Raw genomic sequence first — 20058 nt, forward strand, 5'->3', positions numbered from 1 at the left:
CAGCCCTGGGGTGGGCACCAACAAGAGCTAATACCAACGGGCAAAGTCATTTCATCTACCTGGTTGTTTAGTGCCTCTTCCAGTGGGTACTTTCTAGCGGGCCTTAACATATGATACGGTTTTTCAGGCTCTGTGCCTGTTCCCAGATGTCTAACCATATGCCTCTACCCGCAGACCTTGTCTCAATTCCATTCTTTTTCTTTTCAAACTCCTGACCAGTTGGAAAAGCCATTGGCCACTGCCAAGATTCCATATCTATTTTAACTTTTCTCTCTCACGAAGTGAGTGACCAGGTCCATCACCAAAAATTCTGCCTTTTGTTTTGCAGAAGATTTTTTTTCTCGAAGCTTTCTTTCGACGTCACCCCTGAATGGGGGTGTAATGCAACTGCTGTCCATCTCCAGCTCGGGCCACAGTAAGCCAACCCACTGACCAAAAAGCAGGCTCAAGTCCCTGCCCACCCCCCTCCAGCCTATCTTACAGGTCCCAACAGCCATAGGGAGGGAGCAACGTGGGGGCAACCGTAATGACATGGGGATCTGGGCCACCTGCTCATGTCACTTGCTCACGTGCTCCACTCTTGCACATGACTGCTCCTCGAGGTATCGTTTCCATCTCATGATGGAACCGCCTAAGGTCCCACAGACCTTAGGACGCGGTGCTTCTGACAGGGCCCAGCTAAGATGGGAAGCTCTGGATGTATCATCACTTGGTGTCTCATGGGTCCATCTCTACCAGGACCCAACAGCACTCCAGAAGCTGCTTTTCAGAAAGCATGCGGTTCTCTCCTGCACTTAGCACAGCCCTGCTTCAGGACCCCAGGGACCTGCGTTGTGTGGTCCCACTGGGTCTTATAAATTCCACACTGCAATTTTTTTCACCACTGACACCTCCAGTACCCTAGGGTCTGCCATATCACATGGTCCAAGTGGCTGATTCCTTCATATCTACCCCTTCTGGACGTGTTTTTAGTGATTGATTCCCCCTAATTATGGGTCATATTTTTCTGTTTCTTTGCATATTTTTCCAGTAATTTTTTTATTGGATGGTGGGAACTGTGAATGGTAGGTTGCTCGTCGACAGATTTTACTGTATTCCTTTAAATAGTATTAGGCTTTATTCTGGTGCACAGCCAAGTCTTTTGGAATCCATTTGATCCTTTCAAGGCTTTTAAGCTTTGTTAGGGGAGCTCCAGAGAAGCCTTTGGTTTAGAGACAATTTACCCTCACTACGAACACCATACCCTTTTGAAAACTCTACCTGATGCCCCGTGCGCTATGAGTTATTTCCACTCTTGCTAGTGGGAACAAAAGCTATTCCCAGCCCCACATGTGATCTGTGACTCATTTGTTCTGCTGCTTTCCGGTTGTTCGTTTCTTGGCAGGGATAGTTTCTTCTTACACCTTCACAGATTAGTGCTCCACCAAGACTCAGAGGGACTCGCTGCGGATCTGCAGAGCGCTCTGTGTGTGTTCCTCCTCTCCTTTGTTCGGCCCAACAAGTCCTAGCCACCTTGGCGTCCCATCCCACTGGTCCCGGTCTCCTCAACTCAGTGAGACCACTGGCCTCTGTTTGGCTTCCTCCCCCCTTCCTGCTTTGCTGCCTGGAAACTATACCTCCAGGCCGTAAGCTTGAACACTCACTGGACTTCCCTTTCTTCCCCTTCTCTCAGAGATCACAGTGGTGTGCTATGGACTTTCCACGTCTGGCTCCTGTTTCACCATCGTGGCCAGAAAGGGATGTTCATCTGGGGAGCTTTAAAGAGCATTGCTCAAGGGAGTACCGCTTTCCTTACCACCCTGGCTGAGGGAAAGGGGGTTTAGAGACTTACACTCTTACTTCACAGGTCAAGGAATCAGTGTGGGTTTATCCTCCCTGCCAAGTACGTCAATCTTAATTATATATCCAGGGATTGGAGAAATAACAATGAGGGTTTGCAGACCCAGTGGACCCACTAGAAGCCAAACTTTGACTAGTACTCCATTTCTTTTCTGACGTCCACACGCTCCCACTTTAAATGGGAAGGGGAACTAGGATGACACTGAGCTTCTGGGTATCAAATGTCAGTTTGAATCCCGGCGTATCTGGATATTTTTCTTTCTCGGATGTGTAGCCACCTGAGTAAATGGCCATAGGACCTTTTGGAAAAACACTAGGGGAATCATTACTGTACACACTGAACTATTGCAGTGACCGTTCCCCTAAGGGCCCAGTCAATGGGTTTTGAGTCTGGAAACTGGGCAAGGGATCACAGTTTTGTGGGGTTTTCTTGGAGGTTTTTTTGTGTGTGTGGGGGGAGGTGATCTCAGCCCCCTGCTTATCCATCCTTGATCTCTTTTGATTATAAAGAATTACCTTATTGGTTACCCTCTCCGTTTTGCCCCTAGGAATGCCATGTTCTATTAACTACCTCCGTAAGACTTCACAGGTCAGGCCCCCTTGGCTGCCATTTCGACTTCGGTGTTTAATATAATTTACGCACCCTTACTTTTGTGGTTAGCACTGCCACCTGGGCTCTGCAAGGTCTCGTCATCACGCACATTGCTCTCAGCAAGCCAAGTTCCACCCCAGCCTCTCCAGCCAGCCCAGCCTGCAGAGGAGATCCTCCACAGAGTCCTTGGTGATGCTCACACCTCTCTTACCAGTGCATTGCTACTGGCCTTGGTAAATGATGGCTCTTCTGGGCCTTCTCGTGGAACACAATGTCTATGGACTGAATTGTGCCCACCCCAAATGTATATGTTGAAGCCCTAGCACCCAAGGTGATGGTATTTGGAGATGGGCCTTTGGGAGATAATTAGGTTTAGGTGAGGTCATGAGAGTGGAGTCCCCAAGGTAGGATTAGTGTCCTTACGAAAAGAGAAAGAGACCAGAGCTTCCCTTCCCTCTCCATCACGTGAGGACACAGGAAGAAGATGGCTATTACAAGCCAGGAAGTGGGCCCTCACCAGGCACTGATTTGACCAGCACCTTGATCTTGGAATTCCCAGCCTTCCGAACTGTGAGAAATACATTTCTCTTGTTTAAGCCACTCAGTCTATGGTATTCTGTTATAGCAGCCCAAACAGACTACGACAAAAATCCGATGGGCCTTGTTGCCGCCTATGATATACCCATTCCAGCATGCCCCTTCCGTGAGCCTTTTCAGTCCTTCCTCTATTACCTCTTCCATCAGTTCAGGCATTTCAACATTTCTATCACTTTTTCAGGCTACTAGGTGCCTCCCTAAAGCAGTGAGTTTGCTGTACCCCCTGGAGTTCTACTCATGGTGTTAACTCCTATATCCAGAGCAATAGCCCCACGTCAATAAGCTTCCTTTATCCAGTCTTGTGTCCTGGCACCTGTGACTGAGCACCTTCAGAGCCTAGTTCCCAGGGTACTCTCCTGACCCCTGCCAGTACCCGTTGGCTAGGTTATGCGGCAACCTTTGCACGTCGTCCGTCTCTTCCTTCATCAGGCCCAGCCTGGCCTCTGCCAGGTTATCCTGTGACTTAACCTAGGGTAAATGCCTGATAGTCGGGAGATGGGGTGGGGACAGCTCCCAGAGGCACCTGTTGCCTTGTGGGGGAAAGACCTCTACATTGTCTTTCCTCACATTAGGGCAGGAGGAGGGAGAGAGGGTAGTTCTAGCTCTTAATGGGGGGAAGGATGGGCCTCTTCCACAGGCCCAGAATGTTCAGAAACTTTTAGGGAGTCAAAACTGTTGGGGGCATCCACCGGATGTCCCCATTTCATGTTCCAGGTTTGGTCCTGACCTTGACACGGCAGATGGGGCTTGGCCGAACATCCGTTGGTGGTTATTCCTTTTACCATCCAGTCCTCATGCTGGCCTTCTGCGTGAGGTGAGGACTTCTTAGCAAGCTATGAAAGAGGCGCTGGCCCTCACATGTAGTTTTACATTCTTCGTTAACTGACCGCAACTTTTCATTATCCACCTGCAGGACAACAGTCCAACTTAGTAACAACCATTCAAGTCTATTGTCCTTGTACTCATTATCTACCCCAGTCCTAATTTTTGAAGCTCCTGAATCATTCACCAGTCACTGCATTCCTCTTCACCAGTAAGCTATTCCATTGAAGGGATTAATAACTAGACAGCCTCGTGCCGTGAGCTGTGTATGTACGGCCTGTCCACAGGGATGGGGAACTCGTAACCAGCCAGGCAGTGCATGACCCAGTCCCCCAAACGCTGTCTTACTGCCCACAGTCTTGGGGCCACACTGATACCAGCTGTGCTAGTTCGATGCTGACACAGAGTTGGGAGTACAAAAGGTGTATGGCAATGTCATACCAGTGAGAGGAGAAAGGAAAAACGAGATTGGGCAGGGGAGCTGTCAGACTGCAACACAGATCTGACACTTTCTACGAGCCTGCCAGGGAGCTCTGGAGCAAAGACTCTTTATAGGAAGGGTCCCGAGTCGGACAGAAGTGGCTAGGCCTTTGTACCACCAGCGTGCCCAGTCTTTGGCTGAAAGATGCCAGTAAAAAAGCACGCCATCAGCTCCTCCTGCCTCGCTCCGTTGTAGGCTAGGTACCCCCTGAAAATAGTGTGTCCTTATCTTGAAATCGGCAGTGGATCCTGAAGAAAGTCACAGCTGGAGACATCGGCTAACCACACCCCTCACAGCTGGCCAGCCGTCCTTTCCTGAAGGTGGATCCGAGTGGCATGCCGCCACCCCGTGCTTGCCGGCCATGACTCCAAATCCCAGAAGAGAGATGCCCATTCTTTGGCCACAATCAGAAATAAGTACCAGAAGTGACTGATGACAGCTTCGCTTCAGTAACCTCGCCTCTGAACCAGGCTCCTAAATCACGCTCAGCAGCAGCGACCCTGCTCTGGTAACCGCACCTCCACAGCTAAAGCTCAATCAGTTCCTAAGTGATTCCGAAAGTCCGCTAATCCTTGAACTCTGCACTTCCAGAAGCTCCGTACAAGTCAGCGTTTTCTGTGTCCAGAGAGACCGTGTCCCGCAAGCACAGCGCTCCCTGCTCAGCAAGCAGTATGTGCAGCTTTGTTCTGGATACTGAAGGGGGCTTCTCCCTTTGACACATCACCTCTGCTCAAAAGGCTTCCCCCGCCCCCAGGCTGTCATCTGAGTGGCTCCTTCTCATCATTCAGATCTCATGTCTCTTCCTCCGGAGGCCTGGCCTGCCCGCCCACGTGACAGCCACTGCACTCCGCCCAGCCACACCCTAGCTCACTGCCCCATTGGTATTTGCACTCACTCGCTCTCCAGAACACTTCACAAGGACAGGGGCCCTGCGTGTCCTGTTCACTGTTGTATTCTCAGCTGGAAGGTGGACTGAGTAGGAGAGTGGAAGACGTGGTTGGATTTGACGGGTACAGCCACTGTTGGGGGCATTTCTGCCTGTCACCATAGCCCAGCCCCTGGAATAGTGTGCAGAGCCTGCGACCCAGGAGGGACTCCATAAGGCTTCTTGAAGAACGAATGAAAATAAATGGCATTCCAGTGAAATATTTAGGAGGAAAAGCAAGATTTTTAGAGGGTTAAGTGATGACTAGAAAGGAATGAATGAATGCACTCAGTTTAAAGGATTGTTTTCAGGCTTTTAAAAGCATGAAAAATTGACATACACGTAGACTAACGTGGTTGGGTCTGTGGGAAGCACAGTGGTGGTGGTGGAGGGGTGTTGCCCACCTTAAATCCCTGTCATGGTCCCTGAGATACCTCCTCACAGCCTAGAGCTGCAAGGAAGCCTCTGGACAACTCTTTCCAGAGAAACTGGATAATCAAGGTAAGGGAGAAATGGGAATTATTGTCCTATGTAAGGGTCTAGGGGGAACTAGGATGTTATTCTGGGGAGCTGGGAGGATCAAGCCAAATCAGAGCCTGTTGGTAAGCAGAGTGATTGGAGCATGTTGGAGGGAGAGCCTGAAGATGGGAGAAGGCCTAATTGATGGAGCATGAGTTAGACCAACAGGAAAGGTGGATGGTTTAGGCTCGGAAAGGAATCTAGACATGAATTTCCTATTGATAAGAGAAGGAAAATCTCAGTAGAAATGTTGAGGGATATTTTGTAGTCAGTGCCAGCCACATAATTAAAATAACTGATTCATTGCTGTGAGAAATACTCTCTGGTCTGGATTAATTGAGGGCTGAAAAATGTTTTATTTATGATTTATGGACCAGGAGGGGAAAATGGGATACCTTGGAATGAATAGTACAAAATCGCGTTTTTATGGAACATGTTTCAGATTACAACTAAATCTTGGCAATCAGACATATGCTCTTCTCATTTAAAATGGAAGTTACTTCATAAGAGATGTCTATTTTTATAGAACTATGGGGTAAATATATAAATATTTACCTCATACCAGTAGAGGCGAGTACTGTGGACTTTCATTAGTAGGAGGGCTAGAAGGTGACCCACAGTTGGTTTTGGTAAATGAGCTAAGAAAGAAATTTAATTTCTTTTTGGCAAACACAAAAATGCAAAGAATAAAAAAATAATCAATGCAAGCAAATACCTTTGGAAAATAATTGCCTAAGACTTAAAAAATTCTATCTATATAATAATTTCAAAACCGGAAACCTAGCTTGTTTTGTATCAAAAATTATAATCTAAAAGGTATCTCTGAGGTCATAATCACGTTGATTATGCATGCATGACACGCAGGAAGGACCCCTCAACACAGTCCTAGCCCACTGATGGCCTGAGAAAGCTGCACTCTAGAACACTGGCTGCCAGTGGGCGCAGTGGTTAGCAGTCTGGACCCAGGAGTCCGACTGCCTGGGATGGAATCGGCCTCTGCCCTTACGGCTCCAGCTGGAGGCAAGTTACCTTACATCTCTGTGCCTCAATGTCCTCATCTGTGAAACGGAGATGACACAAGGTGGCACACAGGGTTGTTCTGAGGGTCGACTGTGGGAATTCAGGTGAAATGCTTAGAAAGCTACACCTAGAAGGCAATCCATAAATGTTAGCTATGGAAACCATTAACTCTAGGTACGTTGGTCTAGTGTACCCAGGTTAGGGAGATTAATTTTAAGAGACACCATATAATGTTGGGGCTGCAGGGACCTTGAGCATCATCCGGCCCCACCCTTTCAGCCACTGGAGACCCACACCTGCCACATAAGTGATCACGTGCCTGCTTGAACACACACAATGATGGAAACGGGAAGTAATGTCATTCGTGGGCAGCTTTACCTATTGGGAAGTCACTGAGCTCCAAGGTGCTTTTCTCCTTCGTGCCTACAACCGTCATCCACTAGGAGCCCACAGCAAAGCTATGACCTTCCCATGACAGGCTTCCAGATATTGACACTCTTCTCCAGGACAAGCGTGTTCCAATACAATTAGGTCCAAATTTCAACCTCTTTGATTTTGCAGCAAACCCCTCTTTGAATACTGAATCATTTTTATATACTGATTCAGTATATAAAAATACTGCATAAAATACTTTAAAAATTCAAGTGAATTTTTTTTTTTTTTTTTTTTTTTTTTTTGGATGCGTTGGGTCTTCGTTGCTGCGCACGGGCTTCCTCTAGTTGCAGAGAGCACGGGCCACTCTTAGTTGTGGTGCGCGGGCCGCTCAATGTGGTGGCTTCCCTTGTTGTGGAGCACGGGATCTAGGCACAAGGGCTTCAGTAGTTGTGGCTCACGGGCTCAGTTGCTCCGTGGCACGTGGGATCTTCCCAGACCAGGGCCCGAACCCATGTCCCCTGCATTGGCAGGCGGATTCTCAACCACTGCACCCACCGCCAGGGAAGCCCCTCAAGTGAATTGTAAAAGTCTATGTTTGTATACATTTCTTCAGAAAAAACATGCCTCTCTTGAGTATCAAAATAAAATAGGAAGTCCCTAACTTCATACATTTATTTTTTGTAACGGAATATTAGCAACACTTTTGAGTATTGTGAGAGCTTTTCTCGTGTGTGGGGAGCAGCGGGCAGATAGGAAAGAGGGCTCAACGGAAAAAGTAACAGCGGCAGCTGCAAAAGACACTTTGATTTTTGTTTCCAACTGAACTTGAGTTCTCTAGGCTTGACGGCCTTGTAGTTCCACATAGGATAAACTTTAACATTTTTATTGATAATATCTGGAGGAGGTAACATCCAACTGACACAAATCCAAGTAGAAATAAGGCAACATGATTGTGATACAGTGAAGAAGGGGGAAGTAACATGACGTTTCCCTGGAGCCTCATAGAAATAAAGATCGATTTACATGTTTATAGAATACTGTCCCCTGTTATCTGTGTATCTAAAGCTTCAAGCATTAAAAAGGCACAGTGGAAATAAGCTCAATTCATAGTAGTACTCTCAGGTAGAGCTACTAGACACGTTTTGCTTATGGGTAATGTTGACGTCTATGTTAAACAGAGGTTTTGCCCCGGCAATGTACCTTCCTCTCATTTGCTCATTCCTTTTCTTTGGAGGGTTCTTTTTTCTGAATCAACCACACCTCATTTTTTCTATCAAGCAATTCGAAAGGACTGTTGTAGGCTGCGGTGTAGTAAACCTTTTCATCGAAAACTTTTCCTTCTTCCCTCAAAATGCTTGCTAATGTCAAGAGTTGTTCTTGATTCCTTTGGGCACTAGAGAATCCATCGAAAGACCTACAAAGGAGAAAGTAAATGACCATAAATGATTTTAATACTGATGTGAAGGTCAGTCTAAGAAGAAAAGTGGGAGCTGATACAAGGAAACCTGGATGGAGTGCGGTTTCAAAGCCCCTCCCTCTAGGCAGCTGAACTGACTGTCCCCTTCCTCTGGTTCCCAGGCTCAGCGTGACCTCACACGCACTGAGGGGACCCAGGAGGAGGCAATACGTCCCAGCTGTTGGGCAGATTTGGAAGTTATGCCATCTTGTGCTCTAACTCTGTACTTCTCAAGCTCTAATGTGCATGCGAGTCACCTGGGAAAAGGCAGGTTCAGGACGTCTGGGCTGGGGCCCAAGAGCCTGCATTTCCAACAGTCTCCTGTACTACTGATGCTCCCGGTCAGAGAGCCACAATGAATCCCCCTTAGCAGCCTCCCTTTCAGTCTTTCCATTTTCTTTTCTTTTTTTTTTTTTTTTGCGCTACGCGGGCCTCTCACTGCTGTGGCCTCTCCCGTTGCAGAGCACAGGCTCCAGACGCGCAGGCCCAGCGGCCATGGCTCACGGGCCCAGCCACTCCGCGGCATGTGGGATCTTCCCGGACCGGGGCACGAACCCGTGTCCCCTGCATCGGCAGGCAGACTCTCAACCACTGTGCCACCAGGGAAGCCCCAGTCTTTCCATTTTCTATCAAACATTTCCCCTTTCTTTTTCTCCTTAGAAAAAGGGCAGGCACTGTATTACAGATGAACATAAGTTTTGACCCTATATGGAAGAGATGGACATTTTGGCAGCTCTATACAGTCTGAGAAAAGCTTTAACAGAGACAGAATCAAAGTGCTTGGGAACACTGAGGATATGATTACATCGGGGCAAGGTGTGTCTCTGAGTGGGGCCTGGAATGGAGGATAGTTTTGCTGGGCAGAGAAAGGGGAGAGATAAGAAAAGAACAAAAGTCCAGAAATACAAAGCAATTTCATAATGAGGCATAAAATGAGGTCAGAAAGGTGAGTCAGGACTTCCCTGGTGGCGCAGTGGTTGAGAATCCGCCTGCCAAGGCAGGGGACACGGGTTCGAGCCCTGGTCCGGGAAGATCCCACATGCCGCGGAGCGGCTGGGCCCGTGCGCCACAATTACTGAGCCTGCGTTCTAGAGCCCACATGCCACAACTACTGAGCCCACATGCCACAAATACTGAGCCCACGTGCCTAGAGCACGTGCTCCGCAACAAGAGAAGCCACTGCAATGAGAAGCCCGCGCACCACAACGAAGAGTAGCCCCTGCTCGCTGCAACTAGAGAAAGCCCACATGCAGCAACGAAGACCCAACACAGCCAAAAATAAATTAATTAATTAAGAAAAGAAAGAAAGAAAGAAAGGTGAGTCAGAGCTGGAAGGAGGAACCTTGTACATCATCCTAAGGCCTTTTGAGATTATTCCAAAGGATGTTGGAAAAGCAGAAAAGTAACTTGATTAGTTCTGGGTAAGAATATAGGCAGAGAGATGGAAACTAGATTGAAGAGAAGGAGCCAGTTAGGAGGTTGCTAAGAGGATGGGGATGAAAAGACAGTCAAAAGATTTGCATAAAAAGTAGGAAAATAGAAGTTTAAGTGTAGATTTTAAAGTATATAAACAAAAATACCCTGAGATTAAATCATGACAGCACACCGACCTAGCTGAGTTGCTGAAATGTAAACATGATGAATTTGAAGGCTGAGAATAGGAAAAACAGACACAAAAACATTCCTAATATGCCTTCTTTAGCATAAATAAGGTTTATTATCAATATGCCAGTGGAAAAGATCATTCCTACCATTCCTCAGATAAGATGTAAGGTCTCGAGGGTATGAACCAGGCCTGTTCTGTTCAACAATGTCTACCAGGCACCTAGTCATTCCTGGCCTGCAGTACCTTTTAAATTCCAGTTGAGTAAGTAGAGGAATCTGTGTATGCACATGTATATAAAACAAAACGTTGAAGATAAATTGATAAATCTGTTCTATAATTTCCATCATGTTGACTGATGATGATAATTCTGAACCATGTGTTAGGAAACATTTCTGCTCCTAAATTTATTATTTATTTCCTTAAGGAATGTTCTGCCTAAAGGGAATCTGTTTCAGATTCCACTTCTTCCTTGAAATCAAATCTTGAGCCTCTTACTTAGAAATCATCTTTTGTCCTCTGAATACACGTTGTTCTACAATGATCTATCCACGGCTTTATTCAGGACACAGACATATACTGAGCCTCCCCACACACACCTGCCTCACCAGCAGCCGAAGGATATGGGCAGAGTAACGTGTTGCTATATTCTTGAGGAAATTACAGTCTATCAGCAGGTCATTAGAATTTAGAATCATAGCACCGAGAGGCTGGCTGACTGGAGAAACTGAGGAAGGCATCACAGACAAGGTACCAATTGATCTAAGTCCTGAAGGATGAAAGTAGGCTCTCTAGGAAGAGAAGAAAGAGGGAGCTGGAGCTGGTAGTAATATCATGCTCATGTTCTACGTATTTTAGGTAAATTAACTCATCTGATCTTCATGGCAACCCTGTGAGATAGTAGGTAGGTACTGTGATTAGACACATCTTACAGATGAGATTTTTGTCAAGCAAAGTCTCAGTAACTTGCCTAAGGTCAAAGGTACAGACACGTGGAGGAACTCAGCCTACTCAGTGAAGGGCGGGAGGTGGGGGGGGAGTTGTCAGGGAGACAGGTTGGGCCGCGTGTTGCAGGTGATGCAGTACGCAGAACGGTCTGAATGTCACGCGGAAGCAAGAGGAAAAGCCAACAGATGTTTAAACACAGTAACAGGTTGGGGTTTTGTTGCTGTCGTTGTGAGAACGATCGGCGTTCCAGAGTGGAGGGCCAGGGAGAGGAGACTGGTGGGCAGAGAGAACAGCTGGGAGGCTCTCGGAGTGGAACCTGAGACTGAAAAACGTCGGAGTATCTGGTGTCAGGCATGTGCCGAGCACTGGGGTAGCAAAGAGGACTCAGCTGCGGTCCCTGTAAGGTGAGGGCCCGAGCAAGTAACTGTGGGGAGGAAGGGAACGGAATCACACCCCTTTCTAAGGCGAATGGGCCAGATTCAGGGGCTGAGTGTGCTGCCGATGGCTACGACAGTCCTTGCTGGGGAGGCCGGCAGGCTGATTAGTCGCTTTACTGAGACAGGCACTGTAAGGTCAGAGTAAGGAACCAGTAAACCAACCAACAGAGGCAGTCACTGCGGGAAGCAGCTGCCATCCTTTGGGCTGGGGGAACAAAGGGAAGAGTTTGAGGCTATCAGAAGCTACTAGTTGAGAGGAGGGGTACCATGCACTGTTTTAAGGTATTTTTCTCCAAATTTAACTAGAGGGCAGGTAAGGACAGTCTTTTGCTTTTGTGGGGGAAGGTCCGGTGTATGTTTGTATTGCGTCTTATCTGTGGAAGGTGTGCGTCAGCCTTCTGATAAATAAAATACAAGTTATTTCTTGTAAAGGACCCTTAGTAACGTATAAAACTAAGTCACTAGGAAAACACCACGAAATGCATTAGACCTGTTTTTATGGAAGGGGGAAAAGCATAGGAGCTAAGCTGCACAGGAGCTAAACTATGAGTGCCCGCAAGTAAAACCAACAGTCAGAAAGGCTATAAATTATCTACCACTTACCGTACAAACACCGTCATTTCAGCTCTGTCTTCAATGAAGACATCTGACTCTGAAGGCCTGGGGGGATCAGATTGCTGTTCAGAGGGGATATACAGGGAAATGGTAATGGTAGACTCGCTAAAAGGACCTGAACCGGGCTCCACGTAGCTTGTCACTGGAGCGGTCATCTTTATTTTCATCTCTGTGCCACAAAAAATATATATTTAAATGCAAAGGAGACCGTGAAAGCAGATTTAGTGTATTTATGACTACATTTAAAAACTTATTTTTTGACCTGAGTTTCTTGATTTACTTGACATAAATATTTAAACTTTAAGATAATTTTCATCTTAAAAAAAATAATAAGGGCAAAATGACAATTATCCACTGCCCACATTAAACACTTTCTGTATTATTAATATTTTTCGTTAATAAATTCCATAGTTTTAGGGATAGAAGGGGAAATGAGAGATAACATAGTCCAGTTCATTCTTTACTTTTACAATTCAGAAACAGAGGTCCCATTGGCTAAGTGACCTGCTAAAACAAATAGCATGAGAGCCAAACCAGAAGATATATCTTGACACCCTGGATCTTGTGTTCTTTGACCCTTCCTGCCTCCTAATGTCTCTTACTCTACCAGTCAGTCACCAAATTATCTCAAAGCATTAGCCATGAAAAGGCCTTAATGCTTACTTACACAGAGGCCCAGTTCATCCAGCAGAACCACAAACAAGGAGAACAGAGGCTAAAAAGCACTGCCCAGTACTACACTCCTCTAGACGCCTCGGGTCCTGAGCAGAGTCCTCCTCTTCAAACATTAAGTCTTTGACGATCTGGTTATTTTTCTATTCTAAAAGGTATTTATTTAATCAGCGAAAACTCAATAAGCCAGGGCACTCAACCACAATAGTGTGTATAATTACAAGGTAAAGTGCCTTCACCTTTCTCGTTTTTGCCTTGAATGTAGCCGTTCAGCCTTGTGAAGCCAGTCTGCATGGCCGAATCCCAGTCCATAGACTCAACCGAAGTGCTGACCCACTTCGCAGGTCCGTAGTGTCGGATCTCATAACTTCCAGGCTAAGATGGAACAGGGGGAACTTGGGGAAGCAATTCTAAGAAGGCAGAACGTGAGATGCAACAGTACAGGTACCTTGATCTCGGGTCCACCTGGGACAGCCAGTCCAGGGGCTGCGCTCCCCTGGGGTCCGGCCGGAGGTTCTGGCTTCCCAGCACCGGGCAGGGCTCCTCCCCCGCGGCTCCCATCTTTGGATTAGAGACGCAGGCGGCCTCTGCCCCACAAGCACGGGTAGGGAGAGTCGGCTCGATTCGGGTTAAAAGCAAGCAACTGTTCCGCCCCCGCCCGGAGGGTCCCATCGCAGGTTTTGGGACGTGGTCGATTTTTTTTTTTTTTTAACCACAAAGGAAAGAAATTGAGATGTGGCCAGTGCCTGGGGGTAACTACGGCTTACCGACCGCATCTTCCCGTTTGTGCAGGAATGGAGCTAGGGACTCTGACCATTTTTAAAAATGTGCTTTTAAGTTAAACCTATGGGACCCTCCGGCCGCATTGAAGATCACCTCGAGGACAGCCCCACGCTGCCCACCCCCCCGGCCCTCACTCTTCGCGCCCGCGGGTGGAGCCTACCTGGGGACTCGCGTCCTCCGGGGCTTCCCAGCCCGGCGTCTCTGCGAGAGCCTCCGAGCCCTCGGCTGCCCCGGGATCGGGCTCCAGCACCTCGGCCATGGGCAGCGCCGACACTCCGAGGAAGAGGCCGGTGAGCTGCGCCGGAAGGGGGCCACTCGGGACCGCCCCGCCTGCGTGTCCCCGAGTCCCCGCCCCGTAGACGCCCGGCCCCCTCTACACACTGCAGGAGCCCCGAGTCCGCGGGGCACTGCGGGGCCCAGGCCGGGAGGGGGCGCTGCTACCGCGATCCCAAGCCTGGCCGGCCGCTCCCATGCGGGTCCCCGAGGAGACCCGATGGCAGGGTCTGCTTGGCCAGGCTTTCTTCGGGGGGCGTTCTCCCTTCCCCACCCTTATTTTCTTTTTCTTTTTCTTTTTTTTAACATCGTTATTGGAGTATAATTGCTTTACAGTGTTGTGTTAGTTTCTAACGTATAACAAAGTGAATCACCTATATGCATAGGAATATCTCCATATCCCCTCCCTCTTCTGTCTCCCTCCCACCCTCCCTATCCCACCTCTCTAGGTGGTCACAAAGCACCCAGCTGTTCTCCCAGTGCCATGCAGCTGCTTCCCACTAGCTATCTATTTTACATTTGGTAGTATATATATGTCCATGCTACTCTCTTACTTCGTCCCAGCTTACCCTTCCCCCTGCCTGTGCCCTCAAGTCCATTCTCTACGTCTGTGTCTTTATTCCTGTCCTGCCCCTAGGTTTATAAGAACAATTTTTTTTAAGATTCCATATATATGTGTTAGCATACGGTATTTGTTTTTGTCTTTCTGATTTACTTCACTCTGTATGATAGACTCTAGGTCCATCCACCTCATCACAAATAACTGAATTTCGTTTCTTTTTATGGCTGAGTGATATTCCATTGTATATATGTGCCACATCTTCTTTATCCATTCATCTGTCGATGGACACTTAGGTTGCTTCCGTGTCCTGGCTATTGTAAATAGTGCTGCAAAGAACACTGTGGTACATGTCTCTTTTTGAATCATGGTTTTCTCAGGGTATATGCCCTGTAGTGGGATTGCTGGGTCATATGGTAGTACTATTTTTAGTTTATTAAGGAACCTCCATACTGTTTTCCATAGTGGCTGTACCAATTTACATTCCCACCAATAGTGCAAGAGGGTTCCCTTTTCTCCACACCCTCCCCAGCATTTATTGTTTGTAGATTTTTTGATGATGGGCGTTGTGACCAGTGTGAGGTGATACCTCATTGTAGTTTTTTTTTTTTTTGCGGTACGCAGACCTCTAACTGTTGTGGCCTCTCCCGTTGCGGAGCACAGGCTCCGGATGCACAGGCTCAGCGGACATGGCTCACGGGCCCAGCTGCTCCGCGGCATGTGGTATCTTCCCGGACCGGGGCAGGAACCCGTGTCCCCTGCATCGGCAGGCAGACTCTCAACCACTGCGCCACCAGGGAAGCCCCTCATTGTAGTTTTGATTTGCATTTCTCTAATGATTAGTGATGTTGAGCATCCTTTCATGTGTTTGTTGGCAATCTGGATATATTGTTTGGAGAAATGTCTGTTTAGGTCTTTTGTCCATTTTTGGATTGGGTTTTTTGTTATTGAGCTGCATGAGCTGCTTGTAAATTTTGGAGATTAATCCTTTGTCAGTTGCTTCATTTGCAAATATTTTCTTCCATTCTGAGGGTTGTCATTTCATCTTTTTTATGGTTTCCTTTGCTGTGCAAAAGCTTTTAAGTTTCATTAGGTCCCATTTGTTTATTTTTGTTTTTATTTCCATTACTCTAGGAGGTGGGTCAAAAAGGATCTTGCTATGATTTATGTCACAGAGTGTTCTGCCTATGTTTTCCTCTAAGAGTTTTATAGTGTCTGTCCTTACATTTATGTCTGTAATCCATTTTGAGTTTATTTTTGTGTTTGTGTTAGGAAGGGTTCTAATTTCATTCTTTTACATGTAGCTGTCCAGTTTTCCCAGCACCACTTATTGAAGAGGCTGTCTTTTCTCCATTGTATACTCTTGCCTCCCTTATCAAAGATAAGGTGACCGTATGTGTGTGGGTTTATCTCTGGGCCTTGTATCCTGTTCCACTGATCTATATTTCTGTTTTTGTGCCAGTTCCATACTGTCTTGATTACTGTAGCTTTGTAGTATAGTCTGAAGTCCGGAAGCCTGATTCCTCCAGCTCCGTTTTTCTTTCTCAAGATTGTTTTGGGTATTCAGGGTCTTTTGTGTTTCCATACAAATTGTGAAATTTTTTGTTCTAGTTCTGTGAAAAATGCCGTTGGTAGTTTGAGGGGATTGCACTGAATGTGTAGATTGCTTTGGGTAGTATAGTCATTTTCACAATGTTGATTCTTCCAATCCAAGAACATGGTGTATCTCTCCATCTGTTGGTATCATCTTTAATTTCTTTCATCAGTATCTTATAGTTTTCTGCATACAGGTCTTTTGTCTCCTTAGGTAGGCTTATCCCTCGGTATTTTATTCTTTTTGTTGCAATGGTAAATGGGAGTGTTTCCTTAATTTCTCTTTCAGAATTTTCATCATTATTGTATAGGAATGCAAGAGATTTCTGTGCATTAATTTTGGTTCCTGCTACTCTACAGGATTCATTGATTAGCTCTAGTAGTTTTCTGGTAGCATCTTTAGGATTCTCTATGTATAGTATCATGTCATCTGCAAACAGTGACAGTTTTACTTCTGCTTTTCTGATTTAGATTCCTTTTATTTCTTTTTCTTCTCTGATTGCTGTGGCTAGGACTTCCAAAACTATGTTGAGTAATAGTGGTGACAGTGGGCAACCTTGTCTTGTTCCTGATCTTAGAGGAAATGGTTTCAGTTTTTCACCACTGAGAACAATGTTGGCTGTGGGTTTGTCATATATGGTCTTTATTATGTTGAGGTAGGTTCCCTCTATTCCTACTTTCTGGAGAGTTTTTATCATAAGTGGGTGTTGAATTTTGTCAAAAGTTTTTCTGCATCTATTGAGATGATCATATGGTTTTTATCCTTCAGTTTGTTAATATGGTGTATCACATTGATTTGTGTATATTGAAGAATCCTTGCATTTATGGGATAAACGCCACTTGTTCGTGGTGTATGATCCTTTTAATGTGCTGTTGGATTCTATTTGCTAGTATTTTGCTGAGGATTTTTGCATCTACGTTCATCAGAGATATTGGTCTGTAGTATTATTTTGTGACATCTTTGTCTGGTTTTGGTGTCAGGGTGATGTTGGCCTTGTAGAATGAGTTTGGGAGTGTTCCTCTCTCTGCTATATTTTGGAAAAGTTTGAGGAAGATAGGTGTTAGCTCTTCTCTAAATGTTTGATAGAATTCATTTGTGAAGCCATCTGGTCCTGGGCTTTTGTTTGTTGGAAGACTTTTAATCACACTTTCAATTTCAGTGCTTGTGATTGGTCTGTTTATATTTTCTATTTCTTCTTGGTTCAGCCTTGGAAAGTTGTGCTTTTCTAAGAATTTGTCCATTTCTTCCAGGTTGTCCATTTTATTGGCATATAGTTGCTTATAGTAATCTCTCATGATCCTTTGTATTTCTGCAATGTCAGTTGTTACTTCTCCTTTTTCATTTATAATTCGGTTGATTTGAGTCTCCTCCCTTTTTTTCTTGATGAGTTTGGATAATGGTTTATCAATTTTGTTTATCTTCTCAAAGAACCAGCTTTTAGTTTTACTGATCTTTGCTATTGTTTCTTTCATTTCTTTTTCATTTATTTCTGATCTGATCTTATGATTTCTTTCCTTCTGCTAACTTTGGGGGTTTGTTCTTCTTTCTCTAATTGCTTTAGGTGTAAGGTTAGGTTGTTTATGTAAGATATTTCTTCTTTCTTGAGGTAGGATTGTATTGCTATAAACTTCCATCTTAGAACTGCTTTTGTTGCATTCCATAGGTTTTGGGTCATTGTGTTTTTGTTGTCATTTGTTTCTAGGTATTTTTTTGATTTCTTCAGTGATCTCTTGGTTGTTCAGTATCATTGTTTAACCTCCATGTGTTTGTATATTTTACAGTTTTTTTCCTGTAATTGGTATCTAATCTCATAGCATTGTGGTCAGAAGAGATACTTGATACAATTTCAATTTTCTTAAATTTACCAAGGCTTGATTTGTGACCCAAGATATGATCTATCCTGGAGAATGTTCCATGAGCACTTGAGAAGAAAGTGTATTCTGTTGTTTTTGGATGGAATGTCCTGTAAATATCAATTAAGTCCATCTTGTTTAATGTGTCATTTAAAGGTTGTGTTTCCTTATTTATTTTCATTTTGGATGATCTGTCCATTGGTGAAAGTGAGGTGTTAAAGTCCCCTACTATAGTTGTGTTACTTTCAATTTCCCCTTTTATGGCTGTTTATTCTTTAACATTTGTGGCTGTTTAGTTCTTCTAGAGCGTTGTTAAATGTTGCTTTAACATTTATTTAATATATTTTCTCCATTCTCTTTCCAAGATTCTGGATCATCTTTACTATAATTACTCTGAATTCTTTTTCAGAGGTTGCCTATTTCGTCTTCATTTATTTGGTCTTGTAGGTTTTTACCTTGCTCCACCATCTGTAACAAATTTTTTTGTCATTTCATTTTTTTTTTTTATGGGAGCTGCTGTATTCTTGTTTTACTGGTTGTTTGGCCTGAGACATCCAGCCCTGGAGTTTGTAAGCAGCTGGATAGAGCTGGGTCTTGGTGCTGAGATGAGGGCCTCTGGGAGGCCTCACTCCAATTGATATTCCCTGGGTTCTGAGGTTCTCTGTTAGTCCAGTGGTTTGGACTTGGTGCTCCCACCACAGGAGCTCGGGCCCGATCTCTGGCCTGGGAACCAAGATCCCGCAAGCTTCATGGCACGGTAAAAAAAAATACAAAAAAAAAAAAAGAAGAAGAAAGAAAGAAAAAGAGGAGCAGTACAATATAAAAGCATAAAAAACAAAATAAAATTAGAAAGGTAAAAAATATGTATTAGGAAAAATAAAACTATAATTGAAACAACTGCAACAAGGTAAAATAAAACCACAACAGAAAAAAGAATAAAAAAGGGGGTGGGGGAACAAGCCTAAAGGAGAGATCACTAACAAAGTATAAAGAATAAAATAAAGTTAGAAAAATAAAAGATTTATTACAAAAAATAAAAATATAAAAGAATCAACAATGAATCAGCAAGGTAAAACAGAACCCCAATCTAAAAGAGAAAAAAAAACAAACCTTGGCTGTGGGGGCAGAGTTTAGGCATGGGGGTGGACCATAAGCAAGGGTGAGGTTTTGGGTGGGGCGGACCTAGGTGGGTGGGGGGTGACTTTTGAGCCTGGGCCCGCCCTTGTTTTTTAATTAACAGGTACACAGAGGCTTCCACTCTGGGAGCCGGAGGCAGAGGACCAGGCAGGGGGCCAGTGGGGTTTCTGGTGTAACCAGTCCGGGAACCTCTCCCACGGCCCCACCCGCTTGGAACTGGTTCTGCTGACGGTCTACTCCTGGGAAGGGAAGTGAGCAAGGCCCGCCCTCTGGGTGCCTTCAGTGAAAGGTGGGAGTGGGGCCGGGGAGGGGGAATGCTCCTACTGACTCTGATCTTGGCCGCCCCAGTCCGCACCCTGGTGGGCCGAATGCTCGTGCGCGGGTTGGATCCGGGGACCCAGCCCGGGGCGAGTGGGCAGCCCCACTCACACCTAGACGGCGGCTTAGGGCCCAAATAGCCGTCAGGGACCCTAGGGAGAGGAAGTGGGCGGGACCACAGTCCCACCTGGAGAAAATTTTCAACTGTACTGGTTTCTCGTCCTCTTCCACCCAAATGACCCCCACGCCTCTGAGTCATCCCACCAGACCTAACAGGCTGGGAAGGTGGGATGGGAGAGAGAGAAGGGACAGTGGCCAGACCCTAGTGATTTTGAAAGTTTTTGGTTAGATTTATTCTGTATTTTTTTCTAAGAGAATTATTGAGATAAAATTCACTTACCATATAATTCACCCACTTAATTCACTTACCATGTAATTCACCCACTTAATTATTGAGATAAAATTCACTTACCATATAATTCACCCACTTAAGGCATACCATTCAGTGGTTTTTAGTGTATATTCACAGTTGTGTAACCATCAACCACAATGAATTTTAGAACATTGTCATCATTTTCAACCCCCCAAAAGAAATGCCATTGAAACCCCTTTAGCCATCATTCTTCAATCCTCCACCACC

General features: G+C 45.6%; 2 protein-coding genes across 6 annotated transcripts in view; one reads left to right on the top strand and one right to left on the bottom strand.

Moving 5' to 3' along the window:
- NHSL1 (NHS like 1) overlaps window positions 1-20058 on the top strand; it is a 340732-nt gene that overhangs the window by 243865 nt on the left and 76809 nt on the right. The window lies entirely within an intron of this gene.
- HEBP2 (heme binding protein 2) lies at window positions 8038-14011 on the bottom strand. The gene is made up of 4 exons (XM_060167503.1): window positions 13845-14011; window positions 13141-13276; window positions 12218-12398; window positions 8038-8584 (listed from the first exon to the last, which is right to left on the bottom strand). Exons 1-4 carry the CDS (start codon window positions 13941-13943, stop codon window positions 8386-8388), a joined length of 615 nt encoding a protein of 204 aa, XP_060023486.1. The 5' UTR covers window positions 13944-14011; the 3' UTR covers window positions 8038-8385.

This window comes from Lagenorhynchus albirostris, chromosome 12 (genome assembly GCF_949774975.1).
Source record: "Lagenorhynchus albirostris chromosome 12, mLagAlb1.1, whole genome shotgun sequence".
Classification (NCBI taxonomy): domain Eukaryota; kingdom Metazoa; phylum Chordata; class Mammalia; order Artiodactyla; family Delphinidae; genus Lagenorhynchus; species Lagenorhynchus albirostris.

Coding starts and splice junctions, on each gene's coding strand:
- HEBP2 (XM_060167503.1), bottom strand. CDS start 13,943: ATGGCCGAGGTGCTGGAGCCCGATCCCGGGGCAGCCGAGGGCTCGGAG. Junction 12,399..13,140: donor TCAAGGCAAAAACGAGAAAG/GTGAAGGCACTT, acceptor TTTGTGGCACAG/AGATGAAAATAAAGATGACC. Junction 8,585..12,217: donor GAAATGACGGTGTTTGTACG/GTAAGTGGTAGA, acceptor TCTCCTTTGTAG/GTCTTTCGATGGATTCTCTA.